The 17,616-nt window shown below is 42.1% G+C and overlaps 1 protein-coding gene across 2 annotated transcripts in view; it reads left to right on the top strand.

The window, feature by feature from the left end:
• The window catches only part of capn15 (calpain 15), a 69,371-nt gene that overhangs the window by 660 nt on the left and 51,095 nt on the right, over positions 1 to 17,616 (top strand). Inside the window, exon 1 of one of the 2 annotated variants that reach the window (XM_029710079.1) lies at positions 8,152 to 11,441. The exons of the other annotated variant lie outside the window; for it this stretch is intronic. Coding sequence (XP_029565939.1) covers positions 11,263 to 11,441 — 179 coding nt within the window. The 5' untranslated portion in view covers positions 8,152 to 11,262. Of the gene's footprint in view, positions 1 to 8,151; positions 11,442 to 17,616 lie in introns of those variants that run through there. 2 annotated transcript variants of the gene reach the window in all.

Genomic DNA, 17,616 nt, shown 5'->3' with positions numbered 1-17,616 from the left:
TTGATGAAGGTATTTTCTTCCCGTAAAGTGCTTAAGTAAAAAATACTTGAATGTACCACTTAAGTCGTTTTTTTGGTATCTGTACTATAAATTCATATTTGTGACTACTTTTAACTTTTACTTCACTATCTTACATTCCTAGAGAAAATAATGCTTCGTTTGTAAATGACCTCTGAGTGTTCGAGTGTGCCACTGGCAGTCCGTAAATTTAAAACATTTAATAAAATGGTGCTGTCTGATTTGCTTAATATATGGAATTTTAAGTTATTTTTACTTTAACTTTTGATGCTTAAGTATATTTTAGCAATTACATTTTATTTTTATTCTAAAGTAGGCTATATTTAAAACCAAATACTTTTAGACTTTTACTCAAGTAGTATTTTACTGGGTGACTTTTACTTGAGTCATTTTCTATGAAGGTACCTTTTACTTTTACTCCAGTATGATAATTGGGTACTTTTTCAAGCACTGCACACAGTGTATGGATCTGTAAAAGTTGCTACAGTAAGTGTATCTTTTTTTTATTTGAAAGATTCTTTCTTGCTGATATGAAAGATAAAGGACATATGTTTCGAAAACCGTTTCGCCAGCAATGATTATTGACGTTTCTTAACGTTAAAACAAAGTGTCGGAATTGCAGTTTACATGGTGCCAGCTATGGCTAGGCTAGCTTACCGTAGAGTAGAATCAAACTGATTCCTAAATGCTAAATAGAACCGACATGGCCTAAGGAAGAAACGTTGCCAAATAAATGTATGTAATGCTTTTCCAATCTATAAATGTCTTACTCTTTCAAACTGGTGTTTGAAGACTGCACCATAGCCATATTTTGTCTACTGAAAACCGCTTTCTGTTTGAGAGGGAGCTTGCTACATGGAAGAGCACTCCTTGCTTCAGGGAACATGCACACCACTCTTAAGTTTTATGACAACGCTTGTGTTTGTCTACTATGTCAGGACAGCATTCCATACTGGAAACCTAAATGCAGGTCATTTCCATCAAAAAAGGATCCGTGAGCACAAACATATGAAGTTCATAGGAGCATATCAATTGGGTATCAAATGAAAACTAAGAGTCTATATTTATGAGAAATATAGGCATAGATACATTTTTTAACCATTTTCCATCTTAAAATTAGCCCAAAAATGAAAGGCTTAGATTAGGAATGCACAATATATCGGTGACCTTATCGGAATCGGCCAACATTAGCTAAAAATGCCAACATCGGCCTGATGTCTAGTTTAACGCCGATGTGCAAAACCAATGTCAAAGCTGACGTACATACCTATATAACGTAGATACATGATGTAATGACGCCAAGTAAAATGTAGCGCTACACGTGAAACACAGCATTCCTAACCTAGCCCACAATGTCTGCTGTGTGGATCGAGCAGTCAACAAGTTGAGCAGTCATTTGAAAGAGTAATAATATTTCAGCGAGACAACTCAAAGGCGAAATCCATTAATGCCAAGATAATGGAATTCATTGCCCTTGACAATCAACCGTTCTCTGTTGTGGGTGATGTTGGCTTTCGCCGACTGGTCGAGCACCTGTACACCAAGTGCGCTATTTTTCAGATGTTGCCCTACTGGAGTTACACAGTAATAGCGTCACTGCTATTAGCTTCACGACTGACATTTGGACCAGCGATATCAGCCATATGAGCATGCTGAGTCTGACAGCACAGTGGGTCGTCAAGGATTTCATACTGAGGAAAGTCGTATTGCATGCTCATGAATGTGCGGGTTGTCATACCGCTGCTGCCATTTCAATGACATTTGAGAACATGTTTGAAACTTGGAAACATGAACACACTAGCTAGCTCCATTCAAAACAACTGACTCGAGAAATAAGCTCATCAACTGCGCCTGCAGCAGACGTGATACACTCTGTCATGGCATTGAAACGCCTGCTCAACAAAACTGCCGACACAGGCTGTGAACAAGCGATTCGGTGGCATTCTCTCTATACTGTGTCGCCATCATGCTCAATGCTATGTACAAGGACCAGACAAGAAACAGGGTTTACGTGAAATGTTACATACACAGCTGGACAAGATGGAAACGGACACAGTGACAGTGTGCACCGAGGAAGAGAGGCCACGGACAGATAGAGCTGAAACTTCACTGCTTGACATATATGATGAACTCCTGTTTGAGAATGAAACGGCTGAACAAATGAACAACAAAACAGCACAGCAAGTAAGTGAAAGAAATAGGTTTTGATGATGTTTTACTGGTAATGGGGACATACGTAAATGCCAACTAAATAACTTTTTGGTCAGTGTGTCTAACCTTTATTTAACTAGGCAAGTCAGTTAAGAACAAATTCTTATTTACAATGACGGCCTACCCCGGTTCAAACCCGGACGACGCTGAGCCAATTGTGTACCGCCCTATGGGACTCCCAATCACGGCCGGATGTGATACAGCCTGGATTCGAACCAGGGACTGTAGTGACGCCTCTTGCACTGAGATGCAGTGCCTTAGACCACTACGTCCATGTGTGTGTGTTAGATATTTAACTGTACTAGAATGCTTAAAAGGCAACACATTTTTTAAATATCGGTTATCAGTATCGGTATCGGGTTTTTTGCCAAGGGAAATATCGGATATCGTATCGGCCAAAAATGTCATTTCGGTGCATCACTAGCTTAGATTTCCGGATAAGCAGAGGGAAAAAGGGCTTTAGAAAACATCTACCAGAAAAAGTCTTAAAGGGCATCAGAAATACATCAAAACACAATGTTAACGTAAAGACCCCTGCCAACTAATATCAACACTTAGATTTAGTTTTGGAGAAATTGTTTACCTTCTGTAAGTTTAAGAAATATTGCCTTGTAATTCCATTACCAAAAATCAAATTCAAAATGTTTTTTTCTAATGTCTCTCCCTCATAAGGAGGGAGGATAATGAAAGTTCACAGAAGTAACAAGTAATGGTAGACCTAACAATTAGTTATAGTGATTTTGCTGATATCAATTTTGTTTGTTATTAAGTGATTAAAATGGGTAATTCTGTTACCGAAGTCTATGCCCCTTCGTCAGCGATTGGTCAACAGTAGGGATTCTTCAGTGCACTGTTTGTTGTCATTCAACGAGAGACAACTCATTTCCATGAACCTTTTGTTCACTTAAGAAATACTGATTAGTATTTGATTAGTTAGATGTAAAATTCCGCGCCTAAGATCTCTGCAAAAACGTCAAAATGAATGACAGGTTTCTAGAATGATCTTAGATTAATTCTGACTACTTTGAGAAAGTGTATATTGGCTACGGCATCTCAAGATGGACAAACGGTCCATAACAGTCCATAACAGTCCATAACAGTTGCATAAGGAAGTATGCGAGCGCCCTCGTTCAGTTCTCCTTGCTGAGTTTGGCTGGGCGCTAGCAGAACCAATGCATGCGGAAGGCTTAACACCTACCCATGAGCCCCCTCTTTCCATTTACTGTAACCAGAATCCTCACCCACTGAGCACTGACCGACACCGGACGTCCAGAAAAGTACATTACAGTATATTGTACTGAACTATAATCTACTGCGCTGTGCTGAACTCTATTCTGCTGTGTCGTATTGTACTGCACTGTGCTCTGCTGTGCTGCGCTGTGATGTCCGAACTTGTGAAATATGAGGAGAAGGACGTTCATATCCATAAATTACATCTCTGTGTAGTACAGATCAGGGACCCGTGATGTAATTCCGTTACTGGGTATATATCCACAGATTTTATTTTTTTCAAACTCAAGGTTCCATGTCATAGCTGACACCCCATTCTTTCTGATCTTTGAATCTTAATTTCGGAGCAGATATTTCGAGTTTTTTGTAAAATGTTGTCACGTAAAAACTAATGATGGGAAAAAATGTATACAGTTCCATATCTGCATATTATTTTTGATGAGATATCGTATCATTTTGACATTATCGCAATATTATTTTTGTGCTAGTACCTGCACCAAAACGCCAGCATTTTTCCTTCATAGCTTGTTCTCCATCTTCTTTTTAAATAGGGAGCCAATTTGTTTACAGCACTTTTATTTCCATGACTGATCAACTTGTTTTCAGGAGACATATGGTGAGCAGTATGTTTGGAACATCGAATCTCAATAAATTCACAGTATCGAATTGCGATACATATAGAATCGCAGTACATATCGTATCGGAACCAATGTATCGTGATAATATCGTATCGTGAGGTCCCTGGCAATTCCCCAGCCCTAATAAAAACCTGAGGGAGATTTTAACCGTAATTCCATTACCAAGGTTTGCATCTTCAGTTTTTTTCCACGCAATTCGTTTTTGTACATTTTTCATTGGAACTTGTTAAGTAGTCCTTGTGCATAGAGTTGTGTGGTTTGTTAAACATTGTTTGACATACATTTTAAAGTGAAATAGGGGAAGTGTGTTATAGATTATAGCTTTTGATCAACACAAATGTCAATAGTGTTATTATACATTCTCATACAGTAGAGCTTTACTATGTAAATGATCCAGTAGTTCTGACTAGTCGGACCAGTTTGGGTTCTTCTTTCAACATGTGTGACAAAACAGGAAGAGGTCTTCTACAGAGAGGCATGACCTTTCCTTGCCAGGTACACACGCATACAGTTACAGTTATCAGACAAGTATGGGCCAGCCAATTCACCACTCCCTGTTCTATTAAACAAAATGGCCTATGTGTTGCAATGGTGAATGGAATGTATGTGCTGCTTCCTATTGGTTGCTATGTAGCTAATGATTTACCTACTGTTTTGCTGTGGACACCAGACTTGAGTGCAATTGTTGTGTCTTAGAGGTAGTCTAAAATATACACTGTAGGCCTATAATTTTTTCTGTGTTTTCTACCAAGGAATATTGTGAAAGGAGGAATGAGGTCAAAGTGGTATGGAGGGGAGAATAAAGGAAGAGAGAGGAGTGCAAAGAGGAAGAAAGGGAGATTCGGGAAGTTGAAGGCTTATCTCAGCAATGTGAAGGGACAGTTGAGCAGTGATTGGTGGTGCTGTTGCACACTGGCTTATTAACCCTTTATTGACACATGATACCCATTTTCTCTTTTTAAATACTTTTTGGGCTTTAATACCTCTCCTTTCATTTTCACAGTATATGATAAGTAGCCAAGCCTCCTGTAATTAACATATGATAATACAAATAGGCTACAGTATGCAGTGTTATCGTACTCAAGTCCAGTCTCGAGACCACATATTGAGTGTCTCGTTGTCGGACACATTTTTACTTTTCTTGACACGGTCTCGGACAATGAGGATTGTAATTTCTTCCCGAGACCAACAGAGTAAAAAAACTCATAATATACACTGCTCAAAAAAGTAAAGGGAACACTTAAACAACACAATGTAACTCCAAGTCAATCACACTTCTGTGAAATCAAACTGTCCACTTAGGAAGCAAGACTGATTGACAATAAATTTCACATGCTGTTGTGCAAATGGAATAGACAACAGGTGGAAATTATAGGCAATTAGCAAGACACCCCCAATAAAGGAGTGGTTCTGCAGGTGGACCACAGACCACTTCTCAGTTCCTATGCTTCCTGGCTGATGTTTTGGTCACTTTTGAATGCTGGTGGTGCTTTCACTCTAGTGGTAGCATGAGACGGAGTCTACAACCCACACAAGTGGCTCAGGTAGTGCAGCTCATCCAGGATGGCACATCAATGCGAGCTGCACATCAATGCGAGCTGTGGCAAGAAGGTTTGCTGTGTCTGTCAGCGTAGTGTCCAGAGCATGGAGGCGCTACCAGGAGACAGGCCAGTACATCAGGAGACGTGGAGGAGGCCGTAGGAGGGCAACAACCCAGCAGCAGGACCGCTACCTCCGCCTTTGTGCAAGGAGGAGCAGGAGGAGCACTGACAGAGCCCTGCAAAATGACCTCCAGCACGCCACAAATTTACATTTTTTAATTTTTTTGTCATTTAGCAGACGGTCTTATCCAGAGCGACTTATGCATACATTTCATTTCATGCACTTTTTTTGTACTGGCCCCCCGTGGGAATCGAAGCCACAACCCTGGCGTTGCACATACCATGGTGGCGTTGCAAACACCATGCTCTACCAACCGAGCCACATGGAAGACAAATGTGCATGTGTCTGCTCAAACGGTCAGAAACCGACTCCATGAGGGTGGTATCAGGGCCCGACATCCACAGGTGGGGGTTGTGCTTACAGCCCAACACCGTGCAGGACGTTTGGCATTTGCCAGAGAACACCAAGATTGGCAAATTCGCCACTGACGCCCTGTGCTCTTCACAGATGAAAGCAGGTTCACACTGAGCACATGTGACAGACGTGACAGAGTCTGGAGACGCCGTGGAGAACGTTCTGCTGCCTGCAACATCCTCCAGCATGACCGGTTTGGCGGTGGGTCAGTCATGGTGTGGGGTGGCATTTCTTTGGGGGGCCGCACAGCCCTCCATGTGCTCGCCAGAGGTAGCCTGACTGCCATTAGGTACCGAGATGAGATCCTCAGACTCCTTGTGAGACCATATGCTGGTGCGGTTGGCCCTGGGTTCCTCCTAATGCAAGACAATGCTAGACCTCATGTGGCTGGAGTGTGTCAGCAGGACCTGCAAGAGGAAGGCATTGATGCTATGGACTGGCCGGCCCGTTCCCCAGACCTGAATCCAATTGAGCACATCTGGGACGTCATGTCTCGCTCCATCCACCAACGCCACGTTGCACCACAGACTGTCCAGGAGTTGGCGGATGCTTTAGTCCAGGTCTGGGAGGAGATCCCTCAGGAGACCATCTGCCACCTCATCAGGAGCATGCCCAGGCGTTGTAGGGAGGTCATACAGGCACGTGGAGGCCACACACACTACTGAGCCTCATTTTGACTTGTTTTAAGGACATTACATCAAAGTTGGATCAGCCTGTAGTGGTTTTCCACTTTAATTTTGAGTGTGACTCCAAATCCAGACCTCCATGGGTTGATAAATTGGATTTCCATTGATTATTTTTGTGTGATTTTGTTGTCAGCACATTCAACTATGTAAAGAAAAAAGTATTTAATAAGATTATTTCATTCATTCAGATCTAGGATGTGTTATTTTAGTGTTCCCTTTATTTTTTTGAGCAGTGTATTTTTAAAAATATATTGTCACATACACATTATCAGCATCCATTCAGTCAGTGCATAAAACTTCTTCGCCAGGCCAGATGTCCATGCTCCTTTCGTAACACATTTTTTGATCACCTATTGAAACCTGGGCTTCCTACTTTGCTCGTAACATTACTGTCCTTTACTTTCATTGAAAAATATCCTCAAACTTTGTCAGTCTTGTCAGAATTTTCTTGGAAGGGAAGAATCAGGGAAATTGTTTGAAAGTTGCACAGTCACTATTAGTAAGGGAAGACCGGGGAAGTTATAACATATTTTGTCATTTTATCTATACTGAACAAAAATATAAATGCAACAATTTCAGCGATTTTACAGAGTTATAGTTCATGTAAGAAAATCTGTCAATTGAAAATAATTAGTCCCTAATCTATGGATTTCACATGACTGGGCAGGGTTGGCCATGGGTTGGCCTGGGAGGGCATAGGCCCACCCACTGGGGAGCCAGGCCCAGCCAATCAGAAAAAGCCTTTTTGTTGGGAAAAACTTGATTACAGACAGAAATACTCCTCAGTTTCATTATCTGTCTAGGTGGCTTGTCTCAGACGATCCCGCAGGTGAAGAAGCCAGATGTGGAGGTCCTGGGCTGGCGTGGTTACACGTGGTCTGTGGTTGTGAGGCTGGTTAATTCTCTAAAACTACATTGGAGGCGGCTTATGGTAGAGAAATGAACATTCAATTCTCTGGCAACAGTTCTGGTGGACATTCCTGCAGTCAACATGCCAATTGCATGCTCCCTCAACTTGAGACATCTGTGGCATTGTGTTCTGTGTCAAAACTGCACATTTTTCGAGTGGCCTTTTATTGTCCCCTGCACAAGGTGCACCTGTGTAATGATCATGCTGTTTAAACAGCTTCTTGATATGCCACACCTGTCAGGTGGATGGATTATCTTGGCAAATGAGACATGTTCACTAACAGGGATGTAAACCCATTTTTGCACGACAGTTTGTGCATATGGAACATTTCTGGGATCTTTTATTTCATCTCATGAAACATGACACCAACACTTTACATGTTGCGTTTTATATTTGTGTTCAGTATATTATAGACCTGTTTGGGTTAGTGGTAATTTATAGAGTGGCTCTCTATTTGCCCTCAGCATGCATTTTGTTCAGCATTCTAAATGTCAAAAAAATCCATATGTTCTTCTGAAATATGGACACACAACATCTCCGGTCTTGGTTTGGACTCCATTTACTCCGGTCTTGGTTTGGACTCCATTTACTCCGGTCTTGGTTTGGACTTCATTTACTCCGGTCTTGGTTTGGACTCCATTTACTCCGGTCTTGGTTTGGACTCCATTTACTCTGGTCTTGGTTTGGACTCCATTTACTCCGGTCTTGGTTTGGACTCCATTTACTCTGGTCTTGGTTTGGACTCCATTTACTCCGGTCATCTCGCTTTAGGTGGTCTCGAACACAACACTGACAGTATCAGTCCAGCTACTGAGTAACACTTGATGGAGGGTATTTATCAGTTTTGAATTAAGCCTTTCACTTTCTCTGCCAACATCCTAATGCGCCTGCGCGCTGCTTGACTCGCTGTCATTCTCTGTTAAGAAGAGATTGCATCTGCATCCACTGCACTTATCAGAGAGGGAGAATTATATATTTTTTAAATATAGTGGAATGAAAACAGCCCCCGGTGCAAAACATACAGTGGGTCCAGGATGGAGCATTGCAGTATGGGTAGTAATTTATTTCTGAAGCGACGACGGGGCGGAAGCGAGGATGTTTCCTAATAGAAGTCAAAGAGGATCAGCATCATAAAACAGTGGAATTATGAGCGCACGAGAATGGACCGGGCAGAAGACAGTGGAATTTGAGTCTAAAATCAATTCTGGATGAGACTGTTTAGTACCATTTTCACGTTTTTAATAGCCTGATATGTCGGCTCAGGCATGATGAGTCCCTGCCCTCAATACAATTTAGTCAGCTCGGGAGTTAGTTGGAAACTGGCTGATTGCTACAATTGTAGCTTTCATGGTTTATTCTGAATTCGCCTCTGTTTTGCAGCTCTGGCACTGACGGTAATTCGATACATTGTTAAAATGCCTTTTGTAGGCAACGCTTTACATTGTAGTTAACTACATTGTAATAAGCAAGACTGTATTGGCACGAATGAAATATGTTTAATCTTCAATATTGGCGCAGCTCATTTGATAGTGATAGGCTATGAGCCTTTTACATAGCTTTTTATGTCGATAATGAATATACGTGAGATTGAATAATATAAGTGGGGTATTGTATTCGCGTGTTAGAGGCACCAGGCAGGCTACAGTTTTTGTCTCCATGGGAATAAAAAAAATGCATGTGCATATAATTAGACTTCACGCCTTCATTGCACCGGAATGCACCATCGTAGTTCCCCTGGCATAGTTAGCCTACTCGCTATGACTGGTTGGCACACATAAAGCCTACTGTATACAAATGAACCACCAGACCGCCGCATCATCGACGGGATCAGACTAAAAATAAAGCTGAGAATAGGCTACCCAGACTGCGGAGCGGAAACCGGGATCGTCTCGCGTTTCGTCAGGTGGACGCGCCGGCAAAGGACTGCAGACCATAACGGGACACTCCGCTATAAAGGTCGCAGGTGTCGAATATTTAGTAGAACTTCTCGTTGGATTGGGACCGTGTAGGAACATTAGCCATATTTCATGATGTGCTGTTCGTCTTCTTCCCTGCGCTTTATGTAGGGCTGCACACACGTTGTTTGGGTTTTGTTCTATTTCAGTTCCCGAAGTTCATGTTTGTTTTCATGTTATAATAGCTATTCGGGACATTACCTCAGTCAGAGTAGCCTAGTTGTGAAGAGTGCGACATTTTGTAAGTACTCGGTATCCCACATTTCAGCCACTAAGAAATGCAACGGGGTGATTTGAGCAATATTCTGGGAAATCCGCTTTAGCAGCTGTGGGTAAGTGTCGAAATTTGAAAGATGAGCTTTGGATACCAGAGCTTCAGTCAGTGTGCCAGCAGTGCCTGCACACAGAGAATCACTCATAATCTGGACTACAAGTCAATTGAGACAGTAGACTGAGACTGTGCTTCTCAGATAAACATTACAGTAAAAAAGAATACAAAATTAAAGGATTTATTGGTTTAGTGTATTCAGATTTTCTTTTCAGTTAAAAGCTTATTCAAAGCCATATAAATAAATAACAAAAATAGCCTCATATTTGACAATAGCAAAATAGCTTGGTTTGTTATCCATGTCATGGTTTGTCCTTTAATTTGACATTAATTCATTCTGGCTTAAGCAAAACCAACGCCCCAGACCTCTGCCAGTCACTTTTCAGTAATTTTTTTGGTAAAAATGTTTGATTCCTTTTTTTGTCAACAAACAAAAAAACATTCCAGTGCCTCAACTGTGCCATATTATCTCAGAGATGGCGATTGACGGAGGACCCGGTCATCTTTCTGTGTGCCCCTTCCACCGCCTGTGTCTGTGTGTGACAAAGGGTTCAAGCATGATGGATCAGGCATGAGACTGCATACGCGAGGGAGGAACACTGCAAATAGTGCAGAAGGAATAGTTGAATGACACTCCAGACAACATGGCCCAGAGAGTTAGTTAAGAGGCCTACAAGTCTACGACAGAGAAAAATTGGTACCCACTACAGAGAAGAGAGGAGTGTGAGTGTGAGTTATTTCCTGGAGAAAGTGTCAAATTGGAATCAGTGCCCGAGGCAAGCAATTACATTTTGTATTGAGCACTTCCTCCTCGCTGTGGGAAATCCACCCTGATCTGGAGTTTGAAACGTTGTCGTGTTTCACTTGTTTTTTGAATACCCTCGCTTTGATTTCCTCATTATTGCCTTTCTATTAGATTTTTTGGGGGATATAGCCATCTTCAAGCACACTTGGAGTCACTTCACAGGATGAAATCCATCCCTTTTTGAAATGGGGCTTGTTTCGAAATGTGCCAGTTGGAAATTTGTCAGGACTGAGAACACATGAGCAGGGTTTTCACCCAGCCCTAGACTCCCCCTTTTCCCCCATCCCCCACCCTTAAACTGTAAACCTGAGATTGAGACACAAGGCACTGTCACTCCGCTCCTCACCGTCCCGCACATTTTGCGGGATCAAAGGGTGAGAACCCCAAGTAGACTGCAAAAGGAGGATGGGGAGTTCCGCCTCCTCTCTCACCGCGGAGACCGAGTCGGACCACGGCTTCCGGAGCACCCCGTACCCGTCGTCGCCTCCTATGGGCTGGCTTAGGAACAGCCACAGCAGTCCTGTGTGGGGCACCACCTTCATTACGCGCCAGCAGCATCCGCCGCTTCCACACAGAGAGCGCAGGTAAGAGCCAACATTTCACTCCTCAGTCCACTGCATCTTGGCGAGAGGGCCAGACTGGTCAGGCCTGTTGATGGGCAGCAAGGAGAGAAATGGGCCATGCTCTGTAACACTAGGGCTTGTATTACACAGGGACTGCTGTTCCTGGGAGCAGTAAGAGTGAGCATAAAGGACAGATAGCTTTATTGTGCGAATCACAATATTGTGATAGGTGTTGTGTGTTGTCTTTGAGTGGTATCCTAAGGGTGTTTTTGTTATTTTTAGTGTGGCAATTCTCAGAGCACTCTGATCCACTCTAAATCCGACATCTGTCACTGCCCTATACAGATTTACTGTAGACTATTATGTCATTTTCAAGCTTTTTCAATAAAATCTCTTTACATGTACTGACAATATTGCAGTATCATTAAATCTGATAAAATATTATTCAATCAAAACTATTGTTCCACCACCAAATTTGATCTAATCATAGTTCCACTTGAATGTTTTGTATCTAATATGATATCCAAAATCCACTTAAGCTGGATTTGACATCTGACAATCCCGCCTCTTAGTACCTCCCTCTTCAACTCTATGTGCCGAATTTGAGGAAAAGCTGATTGGATCGGTGTGCCAAGTTGATGGCGCCCATGGAGTGACCCGGGCACAAACTCTCTCTCGCCGGGTTGTTTGTGGAGCTCGTATTATGGCAAATACTTTGGAGGGCTCCCAGACTAGACAACTGTTGATTCCATGCTGTCGCCTTAGTTTGCGAACACTCGCTACACCTGGCTCTGTTGTTTGACCTCTGTCGGAACCTGCCGTCCACTAACAGATGGCCGCCGCTGCGCAGATGGCAGATTCCTCCCTGCAAACTGACCGACCGCCTAGTGTAATTAATGGTGTTGTAGTCTATAAAACCTTGGAGGATTCGCCAGTCTCAGTAAACATCTTGTTAGCTTAGGGGGGGTTAGCGTTAGAGGCCCGGTCATTTTCCAAGAAGGAAGTGAATGTGAAACCGGACGAAGCATCGTTTCAGAAACAGCTTGCTATCGTTTTTTGTTTGAAAGAGCCCTGATGTTTTGTCATGTTGGCAGGATGTGCTTTAATTGAATATTTCCCCAACTAGATTATGCCAGTTTTGAATGATTGAGGATATAGGCCTAGCTAGTCAATAATGTGAAAGGACAGCCTAGTTTGAATAACCAGTTTTTACCCTTAGCTCATGATAATTGAAACAGGTGGCTCCAACTTCCCATACAGTTAACCGAACCAGTGATCTTTGATTAGTCTACTGCCTTCAGAGGAACTACGGGAAAGACGTGTTTCTTTTTATAAATTCCCGCTTATAGGTGTGTAATAGGTTTTGAATGTGGGTTTTCCGGGAAGGAAAACAGTGGAGCTGCTATCGGCTTCCTCCTCCGGTGTATTGATGTTATTGCTGAGTCACCGGGAGAATCAAGTCCGGTTGTTAGTTATTGATTTTCTGAAGACTTATCAAATGTCCTTACAATGGATGTCATTATTTATTCAGTGTTGGCCTTTTCTAGCTCTTTCATCTCTCACTACTATTGTCTGAGCTTGTCAATACTTACTCTGCTATTGCCCCTCAGTTAAGTCAAACTGTACTATCTCTTGGGGAGGTCTTGTAGGTAGAGCGGTGACGGTCATGGAATTTTGGATGACTGCGGTCTCCGTAATAACTTTGTCAGTGTCAGTTTGCATCATCAGACACTGATAATGGCGCCGGAGGGGATGGCTGCCGTTTTACGTGCTCCTAACCAACTGTGCTATTTTTTTTTTCTCCCGCATTGTTTGTAACTCATTTTGTACATAATGTTGCTGCTACCGTCTCTTATGACAGAAAAAAGCTTTTGGTCATAAGAACAGCGATTACTCACCTCGAGCTGGACAAATATTTTTATTTAATGAATCCGACGCGAAGGATATACTGCATTGTTGAGACAAGGCCCAAATGCCCGTCATCAGATCGGCGAAAAAGGGGGAGGAGGGCGGGGTGCCTCTAGGTTTCTTCCTAGGTTCTGGCCTTTCTAGGGAGGTTTTCCTAGCCACTGTGCTTCTACACCTGCATTGCTTGCTGTTTGGGGGTTTAGGCTGGGGTTCTGCACAGCACTTTGATATATCAACTGATGTAAGAAGGGCTATATAAATACATTTGATTTGATTTTGCCTTTGTAAGAATTTGCAGATGAGGAGGTAAACAACCGCTACCCTCTGTATTATTGGCCAACGTGCAATCATTGGAAAACAAGCTGGACGATCTACGATTAAGACGATCCTACCAACGGGACATACAATGTTTTAATATGTTATGTTTCACCGAAATGTGGCTAAATGACAACAAAGATAATGTAGAGCTGGCTGGCTTCTCCGTGAATCAGCAGGACAGAGCAGCTACGTCTGGTAAGACAAGGAGCGGGGTGTGTGTCTATTTGTCAATAACTGCTGGTGCGCAATGTCTAATGTTAAAGAAGTCTCGAGGTATTGCTCGCCTGAGGTAGAATACGTCATGATAAGCTGTAGACCACACTATCTACCAAGAGAGTTCTCATCTATATTAATAGTAGCTGTCTATTTACCACCACAAATCGTTACTGGCACTAAGACTGCACTCAACGAGCTGTATAAGGCCATAAGCAAACAAGAAAATGCTCATCCAGAAGCGCTCCTAGTGACCGGTGACTTTAATGCAGGCAAGTTTAAATCCGTTTTACTTAATTTCTACCATCATGTCACGTGCAACCAGAGGAGAAAAAAGCTATAGACCACCTTTACTCCACACACAGAGACACATTACAAAGCTCTCCCACTTCCCTCCATTTTGCAAATCTGACCATAATTCTATCCTCCTGATTCCTGCTTAAAAGAAAAAACTAAAACAGGAAGTACCAGTGACTCGCTCAATACGGAAGTGATCAGATGTCGCGGATGCTACGCTACAGAACTGTTTTACTAGCACAGACTGGAATATGTTCCTGGATTCATCCAATGGCATTGAGGAATATACCACTTCAGTCACCGGCTTCATCAATAAGTGCATCGACGACGTCGTCCCCACAGTGACCGTACGTACATATTCCAACCAGAAGCCATGGATTACAGGCAACATCCACATCGAGCTACAGGCTAGAGCTGCTGCTTTCAAGGAGCGGGACTCTAATCCAGACGTTTACAAGAAATCCTGCTATGCCCTCAGACAAACCATCAAACAGGCAAAGCGTCAATACAGGACTAAGATCGAATCCTTCTACACCGGCTCTGACGTGTATTCAAAGCATGCGTGGACCAACTGGCATGTGTCTTCACTGACATTTTCAACCTCTCCCTGACCGAGTCTGTAATACCTACATGTTTCAAGCAGACCACCATAGTCCCTGTGCCCAAGAACGCTAAGGTAACCTGCTATATTTCTTGAACTACATTGTTGGTTAAGGGCTTGTAAGTAAGCATTTCACGGTAAGGTCTACACCTGTTGTATTTGGCGCATGTGACAAATAAGATTTGATTTGATTTGAACTCCTTTATTGTTTCAGGAGACCCTTTTACACTGTGTTCATGGGCATCTCCATAGCAACAATCCTCTGTCTCCATCACCAATCAGACTCGAGCCTCAGTCAGCTGAGCTCATATACACACATGCATGCACATCTCACCACACACACACACACATGCTCTCTTAACACTGCTTTTGGTAGCGAAGAGGGTCTGCGTACACGGACACAATGCACTCACTCACACACAGATCCTCTAACAACATGGCTTTGAGGAGCAATGTATAATGATGCTTGGAGCGCACCGTTGCCCTCTCTCTCTCACCCCACACACACACACATTTCTGCATGAGTCTAACGAGGTTAGGCAAGCCTAGCTGAGCCGTGGCAGAGGATGAAATATAAAAACAACAGCTCAGCTTAAATTTGGTGATTCATGTCGAGGGTTTAGTCCCCGAAAAATAGTTATAGTGTCCTGTAACACACTGGACTCTTTCTCTGGCTGTTTCTTCCCAGCCCCTGAAAATTGGCAAACTGTCCTGTCTTTGTATAATTATTTTATTCAGCTTCTCCCAGCAGTGACTCATTGGTCATGGGAAGGGTCCGTGTACTAAATCAGTATTCTTCACTATTCTTTAATCACAGATTTAGGCTTGCTCAAGAAAGCAACCCACACATGAACTAAACACTTAAACCAGCTATGCATTCAATGTTTTTTTTTTGTTGCCTGGGTCTATGGTGGTAACAGGTCTCTAAAGAAACTTAAGCCTATACAGTGCCTTCAGAAAGTATTTACACCCTTTGACCTTTTCCACATTTTGTTGTGTTAGAGCCTGATTTTTTTAAATTATTACATTTAGATTTTGTGTTGCTGGCCTACACACGATAACCCCCCCCCCATAATGTCAAAGTGGAATTATATTTTTAGAAATGTTTAGAAATTGATTAACTTTTTTAAGCTGAAGTGTCTTGAGTCAATAAGTATTCAATCCCTTTGTTATGGCAAACCTAAATAAGTTCAGGAGTAAAACATTTTTTTAACAAGTCACATAAGTTGCGTGGACTTGATTTTTGAATGACTACCTCATCTCTGTACCCCACACATACAATTATCTGTAAGGTCCTTTAGTCGAGCTGCGAATTTCAAACACAGATTCATCCACAAAGAAGGACACATTGGTAGATGGGTAAAAAAAAAAGCAGACATTGAATATCCCTTTGAGCATGGTGAAGTTATTAATTACACTTTAGATGGTGTATCAATATACCCAGTCACTACAAAGATACAGGCGTCCTCTCTAACTCAGTTGCCGGAGAGGAAGGAAACAGCTCCGGGATTTCACCATGAGGTCAATGGTGACTTTTTAAAACAGTTACAGAGTTGAATGGCTGTGATAGGAGAACTGAGGATGGATCAACGACATTGTAGTTATTCCACAATACTAACCTAAATGACAGAGTCAAAGAACGAAGTCTCTACAGAATAAAAAAAAATCCAAAACATGCATCGTGTTTGCAATATGGCCCAAAAATAAAAATGAAAACATGTGGCAAAGAAATTAACTATAATTCCTGAATACAAAGTGTTATGTTTGTGGCAAATCAAACACATCACATCCATGTGTACCACTCTTGATAATTTCAAGCATGGCAGTGGCTGCATCATGTTATGGGTATGTATGCCTGTCATCGGCAAGGACTAGGGAGTTTTTTTAGGATAAAAAGAAACAGAATAGCGCTAAGTACAGGCAAAATCCTAGAGGAAAACCTGGTTGTCTGCTTTCCAACAGAACTAGGAGACAAATTCACTTTTCAGCAGAACAATAACCTGAAACAAGGCCAAATGTGACCTGTTTCAAGAAGCTAGGCATATGTCGCACGTCACTACTTTACAGGAGAGGCATTTGAACGTTCATTTGTATTTATTTTATCAAAATGTGTTTTTTTTGTCAGAAATGCCTCCTGGAACATGTGAACTTTCATGTGCCTTAATACCAAACTTGTATGCCATCTGTAAATACAAATACAATTGTTAAATTACGAGCCTAGTTGGTTTAGCTACGGAAAAGGACAGGAACCTTCCCGCTAGCCATGATTGGCTGAGATAAGGGATGGGCTGGACATGCCAAGAGATGAGTTCGGATTGGTACTGCTATGTAACATGTTTGCTCATTATGTGTAGATAATCCTTGCCACCGCTGCTTTTTTGAAAGATATAATGTTAGCCATGGAGATCTGTAAAAGTGTTGCTACTGCTCTCAACAACATTGCTGCACAGAATTTAGCAGGTGCTATTGACAAAGAACCGGAGTAACTTGACACAACAACTGGCCAAACATACAGTAGCTATAAATAAATAAAAAAGTTAGCCAGGTGTGTCTGGGGGTGATTTTGGCCATCTATTGTATTTCATGAACATGTGTACATGTCTTGACAATAAGTGACTCATCCACTTAGCTGGCTTGGAGTAGGTTATAGCATTTATTTCACATGACCCATCAATTTAGACAAGTGTCTGTGTAAGCATCAGCTAATAATGATAAAATATTTATAACATTATAACAAAGTCAGATTAGGATATAGGCCAAGGCTACTACTTTCACCACTTTTAGTCTTGAAATCTTTGGTTGTCTACTACACTGCCTTACTCACTCTGTTTAGCACATGGCCTCACATGTGAATCCCTA

The sequence above is a fragment of the Salmo trutta genome, chromosome 2 (assembly GCF_901001165.1).
Source record: "Salmo trutta chromosome 2, fSalTru1.1, whole genome shotgun sequence".
Classification (NCBI taxonomy): Eukaryota; Metazoa; Chordata; class Actinopteri; order Salmoniformes; family Salmonidae; genus Salmo; species Salmo trutta.
The sequence above is the reverse complement of the archived record's forward strand: the minus strand, read 5'-3'. Positions and strand labels throughout refer to the sequence as shown.